The 19,312-nt window shown below is 40.7% G+C and overlaps 3 protein-coding genes across 3 annotated transcripts in view; 1 reads left to right on the forward strand and 2 right to left on the reverse strand.

Moving 5' to 3' along the window:
- The window catches only part of LOC108078030 (uncharacterized), a 291,179-nt gene that overhangs the window by 27,850 nt on the left and 244,017 nt on the right, over positions 1–19,312 (forward strand). The gene's annotated exons all lie outside the window — the stretch shown is intronic.
- Positions 583–1,279, reverse strand: LOC108078008 (skin secretory protein xP2). The gene is made up of 2 exons (XM_017171563.2): positions 1,238–1,279; positions 583–1,162 (listed from the first exon to the last, which is right to left on the reverse strand). The coding sequence occupies exons 1-2, from the start codon at positions 1,238–1,240 to the stop codon at positions 593–595; spliced, it is 573 nt and encodes a 190-aa protein (XP_017027052.1). The 5' UTR covers positions 1,241–1,279; the 3' UTR covers positions 583–592.
- On the reverse strand, positions 6,800–7,865 carry LOC108078007 (skin secretory protein xP2). The gene is made up of 2 exons (XM_017171562.3): positions 7,812–7,865; positions 6,800–7,729 (listed from the first exon to the last, which is right to left on the reverse strand). Exons 1-2 carry the CDS (start codon positions 7,812–7,814, stop codon positions 6,869–6,871), a joined length of 864 nt encoding a protein of 287 aa, XP_017027051.2. The 5' UTR covers positions 7,815–7,865; the 3' UTR covers positions 6,800–6,868.

The raw sequence follows: 19,312 nt of genomic DNA on the forward strand, positions 1-19,312 counted from the left end.
AATTAATTACATGAGTCCGGACTGGCGGCTTTGCCTTTTCCGAACACACACAACACCTGGCTTATAAAACAGTTTATTTTTGTGTTTTAGCAAGTGGTTAAGACGCGGGGAGTGTTTGTTCTTGAAAAGATTGAAGTTCTGAGGAGAAGATATAATAAAGGTTGTATTAATGGCTTGTATTCTGTTTTATTTGAGATTAGGGTAAATTTTCTTTAAGACTTTTAATTCTATGTTGGAAATCTTGAAATAAAATATTGTTAAATTAAGGAAACCGTTTAAAGGACTTTGACTTTGTGTCATTTTATTAAAATATGAAAGTTAAATAATTTAAAAATTTAGATTAGTATAATCTTGTTATGTTTTTTAGAACTAAATCTTCTGCTTAATTATTTTTTAAGTCAAATTTGTTTCCTCAAATTTCTTGTTTTAAGAAGGCGAACCCAAATTATTACCTAAATACCTTCAAAGTATTTTTAACCCCTAAAAAATAAAAACTTCTATATTTTAGTTATTAAAATCTCTTTTCGTTTTATTTGTTGTACTTCTAGCTATCCTCACGATCTCTAAAAAGGGATCCCTAAGGAGTTGCTATTTAGTAACGGCGGCGGATGACACGACGACGCACAGTCTTGTAACGGTAGCCATCGGCGGCCACGGGCTCGATCTCCTCCAGGACGGGCTGGGGAGCCAGGACGGGCACGGGGGCAGGGGCAGGGGCGACCTTGACGGGGGCGGGAGCAGGGATGCTCACGGGTGCGGGAGGAATGTAGGTGTTGACGGGAGCCGGGGCAGGAGCAGGAGCCACCTTCACGGGGGCAGGGATGGCAACTGGAGCTGGGGCCGGGGCGGGAACCTCAACATGGACGGGTGCAGGTGGGATGTAGGTGTTCACTGGGGCAGGGGCGGGAGCCACCTTCACGGGAGCAGGGATGGCAACTGGAGCCGGGGCTGGTGCTGGCTGAGGAACCTCAATCTGGATGGGGGCTGGTGCAGGTGCTGGGGGAATGTAGGTGTTCACAGGGGCGGGAGCGGGGGCCACCTTCACGGGCAGAGGAGCTGGGGCCGGGGCTGGCACGCTCACGGGAGCGTAGTTGTAACCCGACAGGTGGGAGACATCGGCGTGGGCAACGGCCAGCAGGGCGACGGCGACAACCAGGAATTTCTGCAACATTTAAAGAATATTGATTTAATTTCTCAATCTAAAAGCCCTTTAAGAAGAGTCTTCTGCTATACTAACCATTTTGGATGTGTTACTTGGAACGTTGGCGTTTCTAGTATGTCTTGGACGGATCACACGGGTTGTATTTATACCAAAACCTGGGCGCGGTGCAGAGGCAAAAGATAAACATTAGACCGAGTGAAGAAGTGCGGATATCAGGGTCTCTTAATATGCCAGAAACCAGAATTTTACGAGCCCCGCCAATGGTCAACTGATGTGCCCTACACAGTCTACAAGGGGGGTATTCGTATTCGATCGTAGAGTAACCTTTTTCGAGTAATAACGTTTACCTTCTTATATTAATTCTTCTGGTATATAGTAGTAACCATTTGTAGTTCTATCTTTAGTCTGAAGTTGCAACCCGTTGAAATTTCTTAAGCTCAGGTTAATTTTAAAGCCCAATTCACAAAGTTTTTGCATTTTCAAGCCAGGTAAAACCAACAACCAACAATATGTAGCGCCACTCAAAGTCAACCTAGCTGAACCCGCTGATCTCCACTCGTACTTGCTTGTTTTTGCCATTGCCTTAATTTAAATATCATTTGCATAAAAACATTTATGCCTTAGTGTATCAAATTGAACTACCAAAACTAAAGCCGCTCGAAAACTGGAAACCAAGTCTGGCTTTTGGCACAACTCACAACAGGCCTACACACGGGGGCCACCTAGTCTATTGGTCTGCAGTCGTCGGCGGTCATTAATCCTCTTGATTGGCTATGATAAGGTGGCCATTGCTATTGAGCCTATTGCTTAATTATACGCAGATGGGGCAACTAGTGGGCCAGAAATCGGAATCAGAATCAGAAAGCAACGGCGGTGGTTTCGACCGGGTCAAAAGTTGAACATGACGCCAGCTAGACCGACGCCATGTGTCACTGCCAAGCGGAAAACAAATTAGCCAGACAGGGAGGAGGTGGAGGAGGAGGAGGAAGTGCCACTTGGCTGAAGGACACCACTTGAGTCGCGGCACTCTCTCCTTTTAATTACACAAATTGCTAATGAACAATTTTTCCGGTCGGTGCCAAAAGTCCCTGGAGACTTGCCGACGCCACTGTGATTTAATTTCCGTTGAATTTGTTTTCCCCAAATAAAATACTCGCACTCTGCATAACATCCACACGAGGGGACTCATCGGAGTTGTCAAAAAGCTATGCAAACAAGCACTTAACCCCTTTTATTTTGACAATTCCATTATTTTCGCAGCGCCAATAAAGCGAAACTGCAAATGTATTTCGAGCAAATACACAAACACGCTCTAGCGCTGCACCACCCGTCATGCTGGTCATGGAACGCTGCGTATACGTAATTTAGTTGTTTGCCTGTTAATAGTTGACATGCATTGCATCGGATGGCGTCATCCGAGGGCACAAAAAAAAACAAAAAAAATAAGGAAAAATATATAGTTCGTTCCCCTTAAAGGGCTTGAAAAAATAGAGAACATGAGGGAACCAGAAATAATGGTATTGGAAAATGCCACATGGCAAACAAATATTTTTCCTCGCTCGGATTTAAATAGTTTGGCCAAAGGGTCAAAGTTGATTCTGCAAACCGTTTACAGCCTCTTAAAATGTAGTTGACATGAATAATTAAATGTGAACAGTTTTGTTTTTAGTAGATTTATATTTTTACAACCTCTTAAAATGTAGTTTATTTTAATAAACTAAGAGAAAATTGTTTTTCTGGTTAGACTTCTTTATTTAAAAGCCTTTTAAAATGTAAAAAAAATACTACAAAACTTAGATTCAAGCTAGAAAATTAATATCTGCTAATGAAATGATAAATCCAACTCGTAGAAATTATAACTAAAGAGTTCAACGACCCTCTAACGAGATGGATATCGGCTTAAACCTCCGTCTGCTTAAAGTCTAATGAATTATATATCTGTTTAATCACGATCTAAGCTGAGAGATAACCAGATCCATTTCGCATTCATTTTTACACAAGATTTGCATAACTATTTTGCATTATTTGTGCAAAATGTTGATTTAATAAATATTCAAAATGCAACAGCCGTTGACTTGGTCAACTCCGAAGTGGAAGTGACAAACTCTCGCCAATCGATTTTCGACATTTTTCCCTCGACTCATAAATTCATTCGCCGACTCGGTATATATCCCTACCCGATATATATATATATATACTGTGTATCGATGTACATATAGCCAGGCCAGATAAATCAACGGGCGACAAATTAATGCTGCAAATGAAGTGCAACTGCTGGCATCGAACGCCGGCCAGAGGAATCGAGGACCCACCTGTCCAGGATAACGATTATTTTCGCGCCTCTTGTTCGGCCTCCCCTACCAGCGCCACCGATGTCGCCCCAATATGCAGTAACAGTAAAAATAAATGAAGGCAGTCAACGTTTGCATATTTCAGTGGCTGACGCTGCTCCTTTCCTCTTCCCCCACGGACTTCCGCCTTTTACTGTTTTGTTTCCCGCTTTCAGGCCCCTCCTGCTGATATAATTACGTTGATACTGTCAATTTCGCAGCGATCCATGTCCCATATCCATGTGCACTCCACTCCGCACGTTCGATTCCGCAGTGTCGCTTTAAAGCCGTAAGCCGTAAGCCAGCCGTCGTCCTGCGACGGGCTCTGGGTCCGGGATTCGTGGTTCGAGGGACCCATCAATTTTTACGCCCGATTTATTGAGTAAGCCGGGGGCTAAGGGGTATTTTTTGGGGAAGATACGTGATATGGTTTGTGTCGAAAAATTGTAAAAATATTTATTTTAAAATATTTTAAGCTATACCTTAATTAGTTAATATGTATATGTAAGCCTCATAATTTTATGTAATTCTTTTAAAATCAGTTAGGATCCGATTTTTTAAATATATATCTTTATTAAGCAAACATTTCACTTGTTTTTCCTGCGTTAATTCCTTTAGAAATGTGTACTTTTCTGTTCTAAAATATTTCATGTAAGAATGTAAAGGATATCAGGTGTTCGACTACCAGCTTTAGGACTGGTCAGTCTGCTATTGATGACGATATATTCTCTCTTTTTTTTTTGTCCCAGCCACACAATTTTCACTTTTTCACTGGCGCATTTTCTTCTGCATACTTTTAGGCCGGCTGCCTCGTGATTATTTTGTAATCCGCGGCGCCTAAAGCATTGATTACACATTTCAGACCATCTGCCGGACAGGTGGAATTGGGTGTATCCGGGCTTGGGTGGTTTTGGGCGCCGCGGATGTCTCTCGGAGCCATAATGCGTGTTAATCAGGCATCATTAACTGCTAATTAAGTGCGGTTGGAAATGCAACCAACTGTCAATTGTTGGCCGACCGTCGTACCTGACGGTTTTTTATTTAATCGCCAGTCTCTCTTCTGCCCGACGGAGCAGGATGCAATGAGCCTGAAAATTACCCGAAATGCAGTCCATTTCGCATTGTGACTATGCGAATTTCAACTAATCGCTGGCGGGGATTAGTTGAACGGATCGAATATGGTGGATATTGGAGGTAGTTTGGAAATATGACAACAGGAATTGAATAGTAAAGTTACTGTTGTACTGAAATTAATTTATTTATTGTGAAAATATTGAGAATTTTGTCTTAAATATAAAATATCTCTTACATTAGCATGAACATTAAGATGCGCTTTCCATAAATTAATATTTAGTACAATTTGGTCAATTTAAAAAGCTGTTAACAATTTTGTAAAATAAAAAAATAAATATATATTTTATTATTTCTTAAAAAATAATAAAAAGGTTGTATGACGGATTTTTAATATGTTGAATGTTCTAGCTGTTGGTCTTTTTATGCTTCCAACAAGCTTTGAAATTTTCACATTTCTTGAATCGATATTTGTTTTCGATTTTGTTGTTTTAAATGAAAAAACAACATTTGAAACACCAATTAGTAATTACAAACTTAATTTAAATTTAATTCAACTTTATAAAGTTTCTTTTTGGGTTAGTTTAAATTCGGTTAATAAATTTACATACCATTTTTGAAATTTGTTAAAATTAAAATGTATATTTGAATAAATTTTAAAAATAAAAATATTTAATTCTGTTTTTTTAGAATACATTTTTTATGGTGTCGCCGCAGTTTATATACACTCTCATTCGGCACTAAGCTGTATACCCATCCTACACAAGGCGTGCAAAATTAAAATATAAAAAATAAAATTCAAAAATTAATTTACGCACCGCAAAAACTAATCACTGCTGATGGGAATGCGGTCGTCCCTAAATTGTAATTGCCTGTCAAATAATTTTGGGAGTCTCCCCATTCCAGCATCCCTTCGGTACAAAGTCCTATGCTCAAAGCAAAAATGTATTTTAATTCATTTAATTGAGCTGCCAATATTTGACCAGAATGCAATTAACGAAATAAGCTGGGACAATCAATCCAATGTGGTGGCTCCCAAGGGTGTGGGGTGAAGTTGGAAAAAAAATGATTTTGTTTTAATTACGCAATTAATTTTAGAAGCTTGGCTGTTTGTTGCTTTTTAATTAGTATGCGCGCCGTGGCAAGTGTAATATGTGGCTCTGCGGTTGTCCTGGAATTCAGACACACCAGTTTGGGGATGGACTCCAGGCAGATCCCCCAAAGTCTGCCATGGCCAGACATTCCCTAATCAAATTGCAAGGGGGATGAAAATGAAAAGAGCTCCGCAGACATTTGTCGTTGCATTTTCTTGTTAATTTTCTGCAGCGTCTCTCGTCTGTCGATGTCCTTCCTTCGTTTCCATCCTGGCACTTGTTAGCAGCCACAAGTGGTCAGTGGTCGTCTGATGAGGCCAATCCACTCGGCATCGTCTCTTTTTTGAGCTCGAGCGTCGGCTTCATCGATTTCGTGTGGGTTGCACAAGGAAAAAATATTATAAGAAAGCACCCAAAAGTTGATTGGGATTTTAGGTAAATTTATTTACATTTTAAGCTCTTAAAATTAGGCAAGAAATTTAGTTATTAGCAGGTTTAAATTATTTATTATTTGTCAAGCTAAACATTTGAATTAAATATTGAATATTTATTAAACATTTAAGCAATAAATATCTTTTAACAATTTTGTTCTTTTGTCTTTTGTTCTTTTTTCTTTTAATTATGATTTTGCTTTAGTCAAAATCTTTACTTTATTACTTTATTTAAATTCCCTGTATTTCCACCGTCCATATGTTATTATCATAACCAATTTTCCCCACATCTAAGCATATATTAGTTGTCCTGAATCAATTTCCCATTTTCTAAGTGCAATGGGAAACTTTTGAATCTAACGAGAAAAAATTTCCACATCATCAAAGCTCATTCCAGGCCATAAATTTCGTGATAAATGTGGAGTGGCGGCGGCGACTGTGGACCTGCAAGGAGGACCACGAGTCCTTGGGGAGTGTTCCGCAACTTGCTTGCAACTCCTTATTATCCTGGCCCCTCCTCCTCCTCCCGCACCTCTTTCCAGCGCTATCTGTCCGATGGCAAGTTGATTTCCTTGGGTTTTCATAAATTTCCCACTCAAATGGCCGGAGAAAACTTGGAGCTATCCACCTCCCCTGCAGTGGCTCATGTGATTTGCTATGATTGGAAAACAATTTGAAGACTTCTCTCTTTTTGTTTAACAAACTCGAAGGCGGTAGTTTTTTATTGCAATCCCCCGAGGGGATTCGTTAGGAAACAGTTTTCGTTAGGCTTTGGTAAGTTTAGAAGCGGTGGCGGTAGACGCGACGACGCACGGTCTTGTAGCGGTATCCATCGTTGGACACGGGCTCGATCTCCTCCAGAACCTGGTGGTTGGAAGCTGGGATGCTGATGGGGGCTGGGGCAGGGTGGTAGACTGGAGCAGGAGCCGGAGCTGGGTGGTAGACTGGAGCTGGGGCAGGGATGCTGATGGGTGCAGGGGGCACATAGGTCCTCACGGGAGCTGGGGCAGGGATCACCACGGGGGCTGGGGCTGGAGCTGGGTGGTAGACGGGAGCAGGAGCTGGGATGCTCACGGGAATGGGAGCAGGAGCTTCATGATAAACCGGAGCCGGAGCCGGGGCTGGGTGGTAGACGGGAGCGGGAGCAGGAGCCTCAATGTGGATTGGAGCTGGTGCAGGTGCTGGGGGAATGTAGGTGTTAACGGGAGCTGGAGCAGGGATCACAACTGGAGCGGGAGCTGGGGCAGGGATCACAACTGGAGCGGGAGCAGGAGCTGGGTGGTAGACCGGAGCTGGGGCAGGAGCCTCATGGTAGACCGGAGCAGGGGCAGGGATGCTGATGGGTGCAGGTGGCACATAGGTCCTCACTGGGGCGGGAGCTGGGATGGCCACGGGAGCTGGGGCAGGGATCACAACTGGAGCGGGAGCAGGAGCTGGGTGGTAGACTGGAGCGGGAGCAGGGATGCTGATGGGAGCAGGGGCTGGGTGGTAAACCGGAGCTGGAGCAGGAGCTGGGATGCTGATGGGAGCAGGGGCTGGGTGGTAAACCGGAGCCGGTGCCGGGGGCGAGTAGTCGTAACCCAAATGGGAGACATCGCCATAGGCGCAGGCCAGGACGGCAAAGGCAATAACCATGAATTTCTAAAATATAAAAAGTAGGAGGCGAATAAGTCATATAATCCTCGATCCTGTTCCTCCGGGGGGCGCTTGGCTAGATCCTCACCATGATGACAGCTACGATCTGTTACTCCACGAGCGTTTGATTCGCTTCTGTCTGATCGGATGGAGGCGCTAACTATTTATACCGGCGGCCGAGAGACCGAGCCCAAAAATTCTGCAGGCCGCAAAAAACTTGAACTTAGGTGAAGATCGTCGTCAACGTAGCGACGCCTCATCTGAATATTCAGCATCAGATGGGTTTGTATTTTTTGTTCAGCTGGTTTTTGCTCCGCCGAGGGTCGTCAGAATGAAGTGTCAATCTGTGCATCCGAACTTAATCCGTTTATGCGAATTAAGGAGCCAACAGCATCGCGTCGCTGTTAGATGGATGGGTTGCTTGTTTAGTGGGGCGGGCAACACCCAAAGTGACTTTCAGGCGACATTAATCTGAGTTAGTGACCGCTAACGGCATAGTTTATGGGCGTTTGCAGATTTTATTTGTCAGTTGGATTAATAGATTATTTGTATTCTCGGCGCATGCGTCAGGTGTAGCCGGAAATTTGCAATAATGACTTTGCAGAAACAGAAACTGGTTGGTTGGTTCTCATTTTACGACTAGTTTTGCCAAAGGTTAGAAGCCATTGTTCTAGATTAAAAGAATTCGGAGATATTCAACACTTTAGTCGCCTCTTGCAGACCTCTTAATAGACTCCATTGTCCCAGCGAGGCGCCCACAAACAATACGTTTATGCTATTTTATGGTAAACCGATTTACGAGAAACAAACAGCTCATAATTTCGGTTATCTAACGAACCCTTGGTGGCCAATTAATTGCCACAAAACCAGTTGATCGCGATTATGGCCATAGAAATAGGTCTGGCTGACGTCTGTGAGCCCCAAAAAATGTATTCGACCAGTCTGCTGCTCTTCAAGGCCCCCACTATTTATGGAATAACGTTTTTCAACGGTTGGATCTTCTCAGAAAAAGCAAAAAGTACATAATTATATGATCCACACCTAAGATAATTGCTTGGACCTCAGCGCATAAAACCTCATAGTACAATATCGCGGATAATTATGACTGCTTCATCAGCGCTCTTTGGCGGTATAAATTATTTCCTCATCATCGCAAAGTGTGCGCCTCCGTTATTCATCGCAGGAATTAAATTGCAACTAGTTAATAATTTAATTTGCACACACAGGTCAAAAAATCCATATACTTATACTGTCATCTTCTGTTTGCTTTATGACTTGGGAGGGAGCTGAGCATTGGCTGGTCTTCATGGTCCGCAAACATAACATGACATAAACATCAAAAAACGTGTTGTTAATTTTCAGAGTTTAGTTTTAGTTTTAACTACCAGGCATCGAAATCATCTCCTCTGCATTTGTTTATATTTCACGTATGTAAATGCCGATCGATACGGCTTGGCTTTTGTCTAGCATTTGCATGGCAAATGGCTTCCGTTATTGTTTTTACTTGGCCCGCTTTTAACCGCGTGTATATCAGCAGATGGCATTATAGGCGAATCCCAATTAAAGCATTGTTTATTCACTCGGGTTTGGACCCAGCTGCCACATCCAAACGATCATAACTGGTTTGAGAGACACGCATATTTCTCACATCTTCCTGTCCTTGACATTGACTGGACCATTTTCTGGCATATCTAAGCCATTACTTCGGGGACTTTTCGAACTCTGTTTTCCCGTAATTAAGATGGGCTTGTTAAGTAGCCATGTAAAGGTCGATTGAATGATTTATTAATTAAATTTACATCTTATAATATCAGTCAATGGCACCGTGTTAATAAGATCTACCGAGTTCTGGCCATAAACAACCTTTGGCTGTCGGAAGAGAAAATTTCCAAAAATAAAGGGTGATCTTTTTCTGTTTGCTGGCATGATAAATGGTGGGCATCGTCTGGGGTTTCGTTGGAGTTGGAATAAATTTGAATGACATTAAATCTATTTGCTCCCACAATTCTATAAGCATAATAACCGGTTGTGAGCTAATTTTGCTTTTGGCCAAATATAATACAGCTCTTGAATCCATAATGTTGTGATTAAAAATGCTGATACGTCATTAGCTATCCATAATACATTAATTTTAAGATGGTAAGTTAGTTTCCAGCATGAATATGTATGTAAAAAAAGCCTCTTGTTGATTTTAACCTAATGGTTCAAGTTATTTTATTACATTTCTGTATACTGTATAGAAATATTATAGTCCACATATAAGCTTTATGAAAAATATAAGCACATAAGAATATAAAATTAAGCATTATTTGAGTAATCATAGTTGTTGAAATATATCTTATATCAATATCTTGAAATCCCAAAATGTTTAACCTACCCTCGCTTGTGGGTGGAGTCAACTAGTTTGCCATCAAACTAGTTATCATATATATATACACAGTAAACAAAGAAGATAAACCCCACTAACCACTAGTCGTCACATTTAGTCGAGACTTTTCCCGCTTCTATTTTTTATATAGTGGGTTATTAATTTGGGGCTGCTTTAACAGAAAATAAAAAAAATAAGGAATATACAGAGAAGAACGTGGAAAATGGGGTTTTTTTGTGGGTGGAAAAAATAGCAGGACGAGTCAAGTTACGAGCAATGCACAAAAGGCAACAACGGAAATGAAATCACGTACCAGGGGCGTTGTCATTCACAATGAGTGTGTGCCTTAGTGTTCAGTTGTTGTTGTTCCCGTTGTTGTTGTTGTTGAAGTTCTGTTTGTTGTTCTTGTTGTTGTTGTTCAAGTTGTCAGCAGTCGCGGCGACGACAGAAGCTGCCATGTAAATATATATGGGTACACGGCGAAAAATATCTTATTCAAGGTTTGAAATCAATTAAAAATAAGCCCAAAAGTAGGCTTAATTTGTTGAATATTAATTTTAATTAAATTATATCAGATATATTAAGTGATAGGTAAGAAAAAAAAAACACTATTATCAATACAAACAAGAAAGGAAGCTAACTTCGGCTCGCCGAAGTTTGTATACCCTTGCAGATATTATTTCATTGCATTCTACCTATACTTATTATGTTGAGAGTTTGACAGTTTCAGTTTTACATTCCCAGTTTTACATTTTCCCTACACCTACCGATCGGTTTATATGGCAGCTATATGATATAGTTGTCCGATTTTCATAAAATTTATACCAAAATTCTGAACTAATAAAATAAGCTTATATCTCAGAGTAGATAAAAATAATTTGAAAAACAACGAAGTTATAATTTTTTTTCTATTAATTTCCTGCTCGTTCCTATGGCAGCTATATGATATAGTCGTCCGATTTTCATAAAATTTTTACCAAAATTCAGAAATAATATAAAATGGTCATATGTAAAAAATAGTGCACATATGTTGGAAAACAGCCAAGTTATAATTTTTTTTTCTAAAAATTTATCGAACATTTGTATGGCAGCTATATGATATAGTCGTCCGATCCGGCCCGTTCCGACATATATAGCAGTGAGAGCATATAGAAGACTATATGCAAAGTTTCATTCAGATAGCTTCAAAACTGAGGGACTAGTTTGCGTAGAAACAGACAGACGGACAGACAGACAGACGGACATGGCTAGATCGACTCGGCTGTTGATGCTGATCAAGAATATATATACTTTATAGGGTCGGAAACGTCTCCTTCACTGCGTTGCAAACTTCTGACTGAAATTATAATACCCTGCAAGGGTATAAAAATTCATAAAATATTTAAATTAAATTTCCATAAAAGTTTGATTTAAGTTTTTAAAAATATCTGTTGGATGTACATGTATTTCGCACATAAAACGCATTTTATTTTCTCTCAATATTTCCTCTCTCTGTAAGTGTTTGTGTACGAGTATTTGTGTGAACGTCTAATGTCCCATTTCAATTTGGACTGGCTGCCTGACAGAACTTGTCGCCGTCCACCGCAAATGGCAAACAATGTAGAAGGTGTCCTCCAACCCCAAAATCCCCTGCCTTCTTTTCACATATCCTCAGAGGAGGGGAAAGAGAGAGAGAGAGAGAGAGGTGAAGTTGCCAGCTAAGTTTATTTACTTTTAACACGAAATAATAAAGTTTACAAAAAGGAAACGTGCCCTGTGCGCTGTGCTGCACTTCTTAGCGATATACCGTTATGCTCGTGCTCACCGTGCGAGTTGGTGACTGTACCTAGCGTTTGACAAAAGATATTCTTACAAATTTAAGCACACAAAGCGAAGTTTTAGCGAAGTTTTTAGAGAATTTGTGATATTATTGGCTCAATCCATTTGTAAAATCATAAAAGGAATACTTAAAATACTGTTAAAAACTAAAAGAACTTTAAGACTTTAAGAAAATTGTTTCATGCTTTCGTAAAGATTTTGAAAGATTTTTAAAGTTGACATTTGAATGTAATTTACATCCAACTTTAAAGATTCTCCAGAATCTCCAACAAAAAAAAAAAAAAAAAAAAAAAAAAAAAAACATCTTAAAACAGAATATTTTAAAAAGAAACCAACGGCTTACCCAACGTTAAGTCACTTCCTGTTAATACCGACCCATCCTTTTCCTCGGTATATCATCCTTCTGAAAATATCCCTCCTTGACCCCTGCCAAAAAAAAAACGGAAAATTTTAACCAGCGCATTGCAGTGAAGGAAACTTTGTGCCCAAGAGAGAGAGACAGAAGCAGAGAAAGTACGAAAAAAAGGTAGAAAAATTAGCGACATTCTGTGTGACGTGACTTGACTGCATTACGTAGCCGCCCCGTTTACCTTGTCCTGCCAGATGCCTTTGACAGGGAGGCACGAAAGGACACTCCACCGGCCTAACGACACAACTAAATTATTTAAAAACTCTCTAAGAGCAAAGAGGCTTTGTGCAATTAAATGCGTTCTCAACGCGCCACGCACACATGTGACACACGTTTCCGAGCCTCGAGTCCCGAGACCGGAGTCCAACCTCCGGAGAAGCATCCCTCCTCCGTAATGATAATAATTACGCCGCAGCCCGGACACATGTGTCGGGTTACTGGAATGCCCGGTGCCTGGCTTGCGTGTGCGGCTAATTACAATAAATTTGGCCAATTATTGTCTGGCATTGTTTTGGCCCCGTCGGCTGTAAACTTTAAGTAGCTCTTGCAGCCCCGGACCAAGTTTCGGCGCCATCGATACGATCCCTTGGAGCGGGCTTCTTATGTTGCTGTATCGAAGGAGCACCTCGTCTGGCTAATTGTCTTCGAAATTATGATAAGAAGAAACTTTACCAGTTCGGCGAGTGGAAGTGCAGTCACTTAAGAGGGTCAGTCGGGTCAGTTAAGTCGCATATGATGATGATGAAGACACCACAATGGGAATGGGTAAGTGAGTGCGAAAAGGTTATTATTGAATTCGATATACCGTGAGGCTTTTGTGTGGAAAGGGGATAAAAGGAGGGGGCAGTGGGGGAGTAATAATGGGATTAGGGTTGTGCTTAAGGCAGATTATGGCTTATAAGTCGATGTCAACGAAGAATACTAAGCATCAGATTCACTTAAACATATTAGGGATTGTTAGCTTGAGGTTATAAATGCTTGATACAAAAATTAAATATTATTAACAAAATTGTAAGGATTTTATAATATCAATTAGAGTTCTTAAATGATTGTAAACCAAATCAAAAGTTACCCTTATCATTTAACTTTCTTCTTTTAAAACTTTTATAGTATATTGTTACTTTCTTAATGACGTAAACTTCACATTCAGTTAACCCCTAGCAATCATTGTGTCCTGCAAATAGCATTCCTTTCCCTTGCCATATCACTTATGCATCTCCATTGCCCGATGTCATTGCTGTCTCTCGGATATTTTTAGCAATCATGGCAAATCAAAACAAATGTCAAACGATTTGCTTTATAGCCTTCGCCTCAGACCGAGACTGCAGTGATTTGCCTGGGGAATACAGCGGCGAGTCCTTCATTTTTATTATACTTACCCCCCCCCCCCCCCCCCCCGTCCTATGTAGCACAAAGGGGTGCAACATATGCGCGCTTCATAAAGTGCCCCGCCTCCTTTCCCACACCCTGCCTCTTTCCGGGTGCATGCCAAATGCCAAGAAAGGGGGATGAGTACGAGTTGCAGTCAAGTCGTGCGCCAGCTGAGAGCGCAATTTGGTAGAACAATACGATACGTATACGCCCTGTTGTTCGCTGTCTTCTTTCGGCACTGCACAAAGGGAAAAATGTCAGTAAAATTTGGTGTTTCTATAAGCTAAAATTAAAATAAAATAGTAATAAAGGTAGGAAGTTTAAAGAAAATTAAAACAAATAGTTGGAAATTAAATAAAAATATATTTTTCTTAGAAATAAAGAGAAAATACCAGACTTTCTAATACGATTTTAATGTATTATTTTAGTAACAATATATTATTTTCTCCCTGTGCAACTGCTACTGGCATTTAGGAACGGCTTTGTCTTGGTTTTGGTCTTGCGCCTGCTTTCCTTACTGCCAAATGCGCCATATACCCATATATACATATTTTTTTAGGTTTATGTCTTCGTTTTCTAGCAAATATTTCCATAGGGTCGGGGCGAGCGCGAGACAATAATGCATATGTCGGCTCCCGTTGTCGTTTTGTTTTATTGCATATTTATTTTTTATAGCGAAAGTAGCAAAATATAAATCGTTGTAACGCCGTGTGTGGGCCACAGTTTTTTGGCCCTGTTTATTCTCTATTCTTATTTTTTGCCTCCGATTTCTTTTTTTTTTTTTGGCAAGAGCACACACAACAGACATAAGCTCTGCCAATCGCATATGGGCCTCATACAAAAGCACATGGCCAGAGTATCCTGTTTGGAAGTAAGTCCTCGTTGCGCTTTTTGCCGAAACCGAAAGAGTTGGGGGGCAGGGATGGTGTGGATGGTTGGACCAACCAGCAGAATTCAATCATGAAAGTTTTTCAATAATCCGCTTTGCCCCGATTGCATTTCAATTTGCCATCATTTTGGCGCAAAAACTTAATTTTCCACCAATTAGTTTTCCGGCCAGGAGCTGGGTACAGTGAGTGCCCGTAATTGATGTGTGTGGAGAGTGTGTCCCACAAAAAACATTTGCACTTTGAGGAGGCTGAGATCGCGCAGCCCAAAAATAATAGTTTACGATGGAAATTAAAAAGTTTTCTCTAGGCAGAAATTGCCTTTTGACTTGATTAGTGCTGCCCTGATTTATGTTTAATAGTTTTGGTAAGTAAATAAAGGAATATGGAAAGAAGCTTGCAGCCAATTCGTAATAATAAATAAGGAAGCTTACTTTGGAGAGTCAAACTTTTCATATTCTTAAGACATTCAATTTGATTTCGATCATAACTAAGTCAAAGACATTTTCTCTGGCATTTAGTTAGCTTGTTAATGAAGCCAATTTTTAACTTAAAAAAACTTACTTAGAAACATTTTTTATTATTAAAAGTAAAGCCTCTAAGTTTCCTTAAAAGCTCAAGTAATAGCTAATACTCGAAAGGACTGAAGTGTGAGACCAGCTTAATCCCAATGACCTCTGCTTGGCCCTGTCTTGGCTGTTATTTTAATGGCCTTTTCGGGCATCATATGGCGCTCAAAAAGTCATTGAGCATTTTTATTGATCCCCCAGCGCACACACACACACCAAACACACACTCACACAGACACCTGACGACAGGCGAAGCGGAATGGCCGCCAAAGTGAGCACCGATAATGCTAATTTTATTCAAAGGTTATGCCATTACAATCCAGTGCTGCAGCCGGGGCCAAAAGCTGGCCAGCAGACAGGACGAGGACGTGGCAGAGGAGATATAGGAGCGACAGGAGCGAGAAGATATGGCAATCGCTGGACGAGGAGCGATGAAGATGGAATGCAAGTACGTGAAGAAATTCACGAAAAATTACGAGACTTGCACTGAGCGAGCCTGATGCACACAAAATTGCAAATCGTGGCCGGAACGAAGGCGGAGACCACCAAGCCAGACCAGATGAGGCCATAGCGAAGAGGGAGCGATGGATCCGGTCTCCGATTCACAGCCGGATCCTGAGACACAGTCTCGGCCAGGAGAAAGGCGAAAGGATAAAGGAGAAAGGTGGCACATCCGAAGGGTAAACCTTGCCATGCAGCATTTATTGCCAGCGAAGCGTATTTGGCACATTTGATGCGGCGCATAATGGGGAACGCCATTAAATGTCCATTGACATGGCAGCCCAGGTCCGTTGGCCAGTACAGTGGGGCAAAGTAGGACAAGAAACAATTTCAATTTTAGCTACTTAATATGAATGAAATCCAACTGCAACTGAATAATTGAAAACAAACTAAATATATACTTTTTTATTTTATTTAATAAATATTTTTCTTTAAAAACAAAAGACTGCAATATTATTTTGTACAATCTCAAACAAATAACTATATAAAATATTAACTGTTAAATTTATTTCAAATCTATTCAGATTGTACTAGATGTTGCCATGTATATATTTTAGAAGCTTTTTAAATCATTTAAAATATATATTTTATATTATTCTATAGTTTAATTAAAAGGTTTTTATGAAATCCCCAAACTTCTCCAACCGTTTTTATTATTTTCAACTCATTTTGCTCCACTGTTCCTGCCGTGTTGGACAGTGGTGCAGCGGTGGCGCATCGCAAATCGAATGCGAAACGAGCGTAAATCGTGACCAGCAAGGATCTGCTTAGTTTTCTTATTAGCTGCGATTACATTTTATGTTTGTTGTTGGGTCAACATGGCGTATACTTCACTCCACTTGGCTGTGTGTGTGTGTGTGTGTGTGTGCATTATGTACAGTTTGTACGCTTAACCAAAGTCGCAGTTGTTTTTCAGCAGCTGCACTTGTTGGTTTTGCACTTTGCTGGCAACGATTTCTTGCAGCTTCCTTTTTTCCATCTGGTTTTCCTTTTCTATTTATTTTATTTTACTTTTTTTTTTTTTTTGCTGTACGTGGCCAAGTTGCAAAATGTCGAAAGTCGTCGTCGCATCAAATATGTTGAAAAGCAATTGGCAGGCGTTGCTTTGCCCGCTTTTCCCCGGCTTTTCCTTCACCTCTTCCAGCTTTTCCTGCTTGTCTACTAATGCGCTGCTGTTGGAATTTCTTCATTGAGTACGTGCATTAAATTTCAAATCACAAAGAAAAATTCCTGTGCTCACTGGCTGGCCGAAAATTAAATGCATTTCCAGCCGTTGCATACTTGCAGGCGAGCGCGCGTTCGACTGTGCGGCAATTTATGTGATTCCCCGAGCTCGAGCTCTTCTCCGCTATTTCCGTTTTAATTGCTCGCCTCCTGATTTGTAAGGGAAATACTCGTATGGTCGCATGATTGCGGAAATCAATTTCCCGAGCTACCATTGCCAACCGCAATCGGTAGACAAAACAAAGAGACATTCAACTGCAGCAATGCATATCAATTGCAGCTGACAATTTCAAATAGAAAACGTCTCAGCATGCCAAAACAAATGAATGAATAACAACAAGGACGAGCCTGAGGAGCGGCAAACAAGGACACTGAACGCTGCCTGTCATCGACAAAAGCAGCAAAACAAAGTTTTGTGGAGGAAAAAAAAAATGTGAAAAAATCTGCAGTACAGGAAATATGAGTTACCCTGTAGTGCCTCCAAATTATACTTTCGAAAGTCTTGAAATATTTAAAGTTTAGATAAAAAGAAGAGTTGAATAAGGTGTGTAATTTGATATAAATTTTCCATTTTTATAAAAAGTAAACATTTTGACTTCGCTTCCATTTTACCACTTTATTTTATAACTCTACAATTTCCTATTATTTCTATAAGAAAATGTATATAGGTACAAATTACTGAATTACATTTATCCTTATATAGTTTCCCAATGCTTTGTCCAGGGTATCCAGCCAACATTGAAATGTAACTGCAATTGAGTTTCGACTCCCTTCTCCACCAAACCCACCACCAGTTGCTGTCGATTTGCTTTTCTTTTCTATTATTTTTTCCATTGTCAACTGTCAATGAGTTTTCAATTGCCGCCAACTTGCATGTTTGAAGATGTCCCTCCATTGCAGCCAGCGAAGTCCTGAGCCGCCAATTGGGTTTGGTTCTTGCTTTTGACAGTCTTCCAGGCTCACTCCCCTGCCCCATGCCGTTCTGCTGCCGCCACACCCACTTAAGCCCCCTAAAGACCCTGTCATCGGCAGTCCTTGCGGGAGAGCAGCTAATTCGCTTGTTTGTGGTTGCGATGGCAAAAAGAACAGAGAAAAGATGTCTTTGTTTTGACAGCGGTGCAAAAACAAAAAAAAAAAGAGACCTTAGAATAGTACGGAGGCGTGGCAGTTGAGGGGATTGGATGGTGATGATATGACCAACCTTCAGTCAACTACCGATATCGCTTTCCCATCCAGGCAAGTGTCATCGAATGATAAATGGTCGCGAATTTGTTAGAATATCGCGTGATGGCTGGCAACTCTTTCCAAGTAGGTGTTGAAATAGGGCGTAGACGCGCCCTTTTCTATTTAAATATGAAATGGAAACTAGTTTGCTAGATGACAATATGTTTGAAAGGAAACCATCAAGTGTTTTCAGGAAACTAAAAAGAAATGCCATATAGAAAAGGGTTCTAGGTATTTAGAGAAGTTCCAATGCAATAACAAACTTATTACTTATTTTTATTCATTAAAGGAGTAAGCTTCATTATTTTTTAAATTATTGAATATGCCCATATCTATGCGTTCTCAAATCCATCAGTTTAGTAATGGAAAAAGCAAATATTATGAAACATTTCTCACTGCTGCCTGCGGCATTTACTTACCCCAATTCAACGGATATTGGCTAAATTTTGCATAGATATTTCCGCAGCAGCTGTGCCAACCTGCGGCCAACATCTGTTTCTCCCCGAAAAGCCAGAACGAGGACGGAGGCCTACCGATTGTAACTGCTTATTGTTTGCTGCACTCGCATTTCCAATTCCCATTTCCAAACAAATGAAAGGCTGAAGGAAGCCCGGTGCCGTGCAAAAATTTTCAATTGAAACCCATTGATGAGTCTATATCTTCTTTCATTTTTTGTTTTTTTTTGGCTTTCGCATATGTTTGTGTCAGCAGTGCCAGCGGGTGGCCGCCCACCATTTCCCATCGAACTGGGGCAGGAGCTTGGTCCGCGGCACCCTTTGTGTTGACATTCGCGGAACGGACGCCCACGTAGAAGCAATTAATTGGAAAAAAATGCGCAAATAGAGTGGTACCGAATGCAGAACGAGAGAGAGAGGGTTAAAAGGAGATCCGTTCTCCGGTACCAGGTGGCTTCTGTTGACTTAACCTCCATTGCCGCAACCATTTTCATGCCCATTTTCATGGGCATTCTCGTGGCGAATTTCCATTGCTTAAAGTCTTTCGGTGGCTGTGTTCCTCAAAGGACAAAAACATGACTTGTCTTTCTGAAATGTCATTTGTTGCTGCTAATAGCAGAACATTTAGCATGTTTTTGAGCTTCATTGGGGTATAACTTGTCTTGGAAGAGGTTTGAAAAGAGGAAAATAACGGTTATGCATAAATGTTGGACTTGGTAAATTCCTTGATCCACGAACCAAGTTTGTTATGAAGTTTTAATCT

This window comes from Drosophila kikkawai, chromosome 2R (genome assembly GCF_030179895.1).
Source record: "Drosophila kikkawai strain 14028-0561.14 chromosome 2R, DkikHiC1v2, whole genome shotgun sequence".
Classification (NCBI taxonomy): domain Eukaryota; kingdom Metazoa; phylum Arthropoda; class Insecta; order Diptera; family Drosophilidae; genus Drosophila; species Drosophila kikkawai.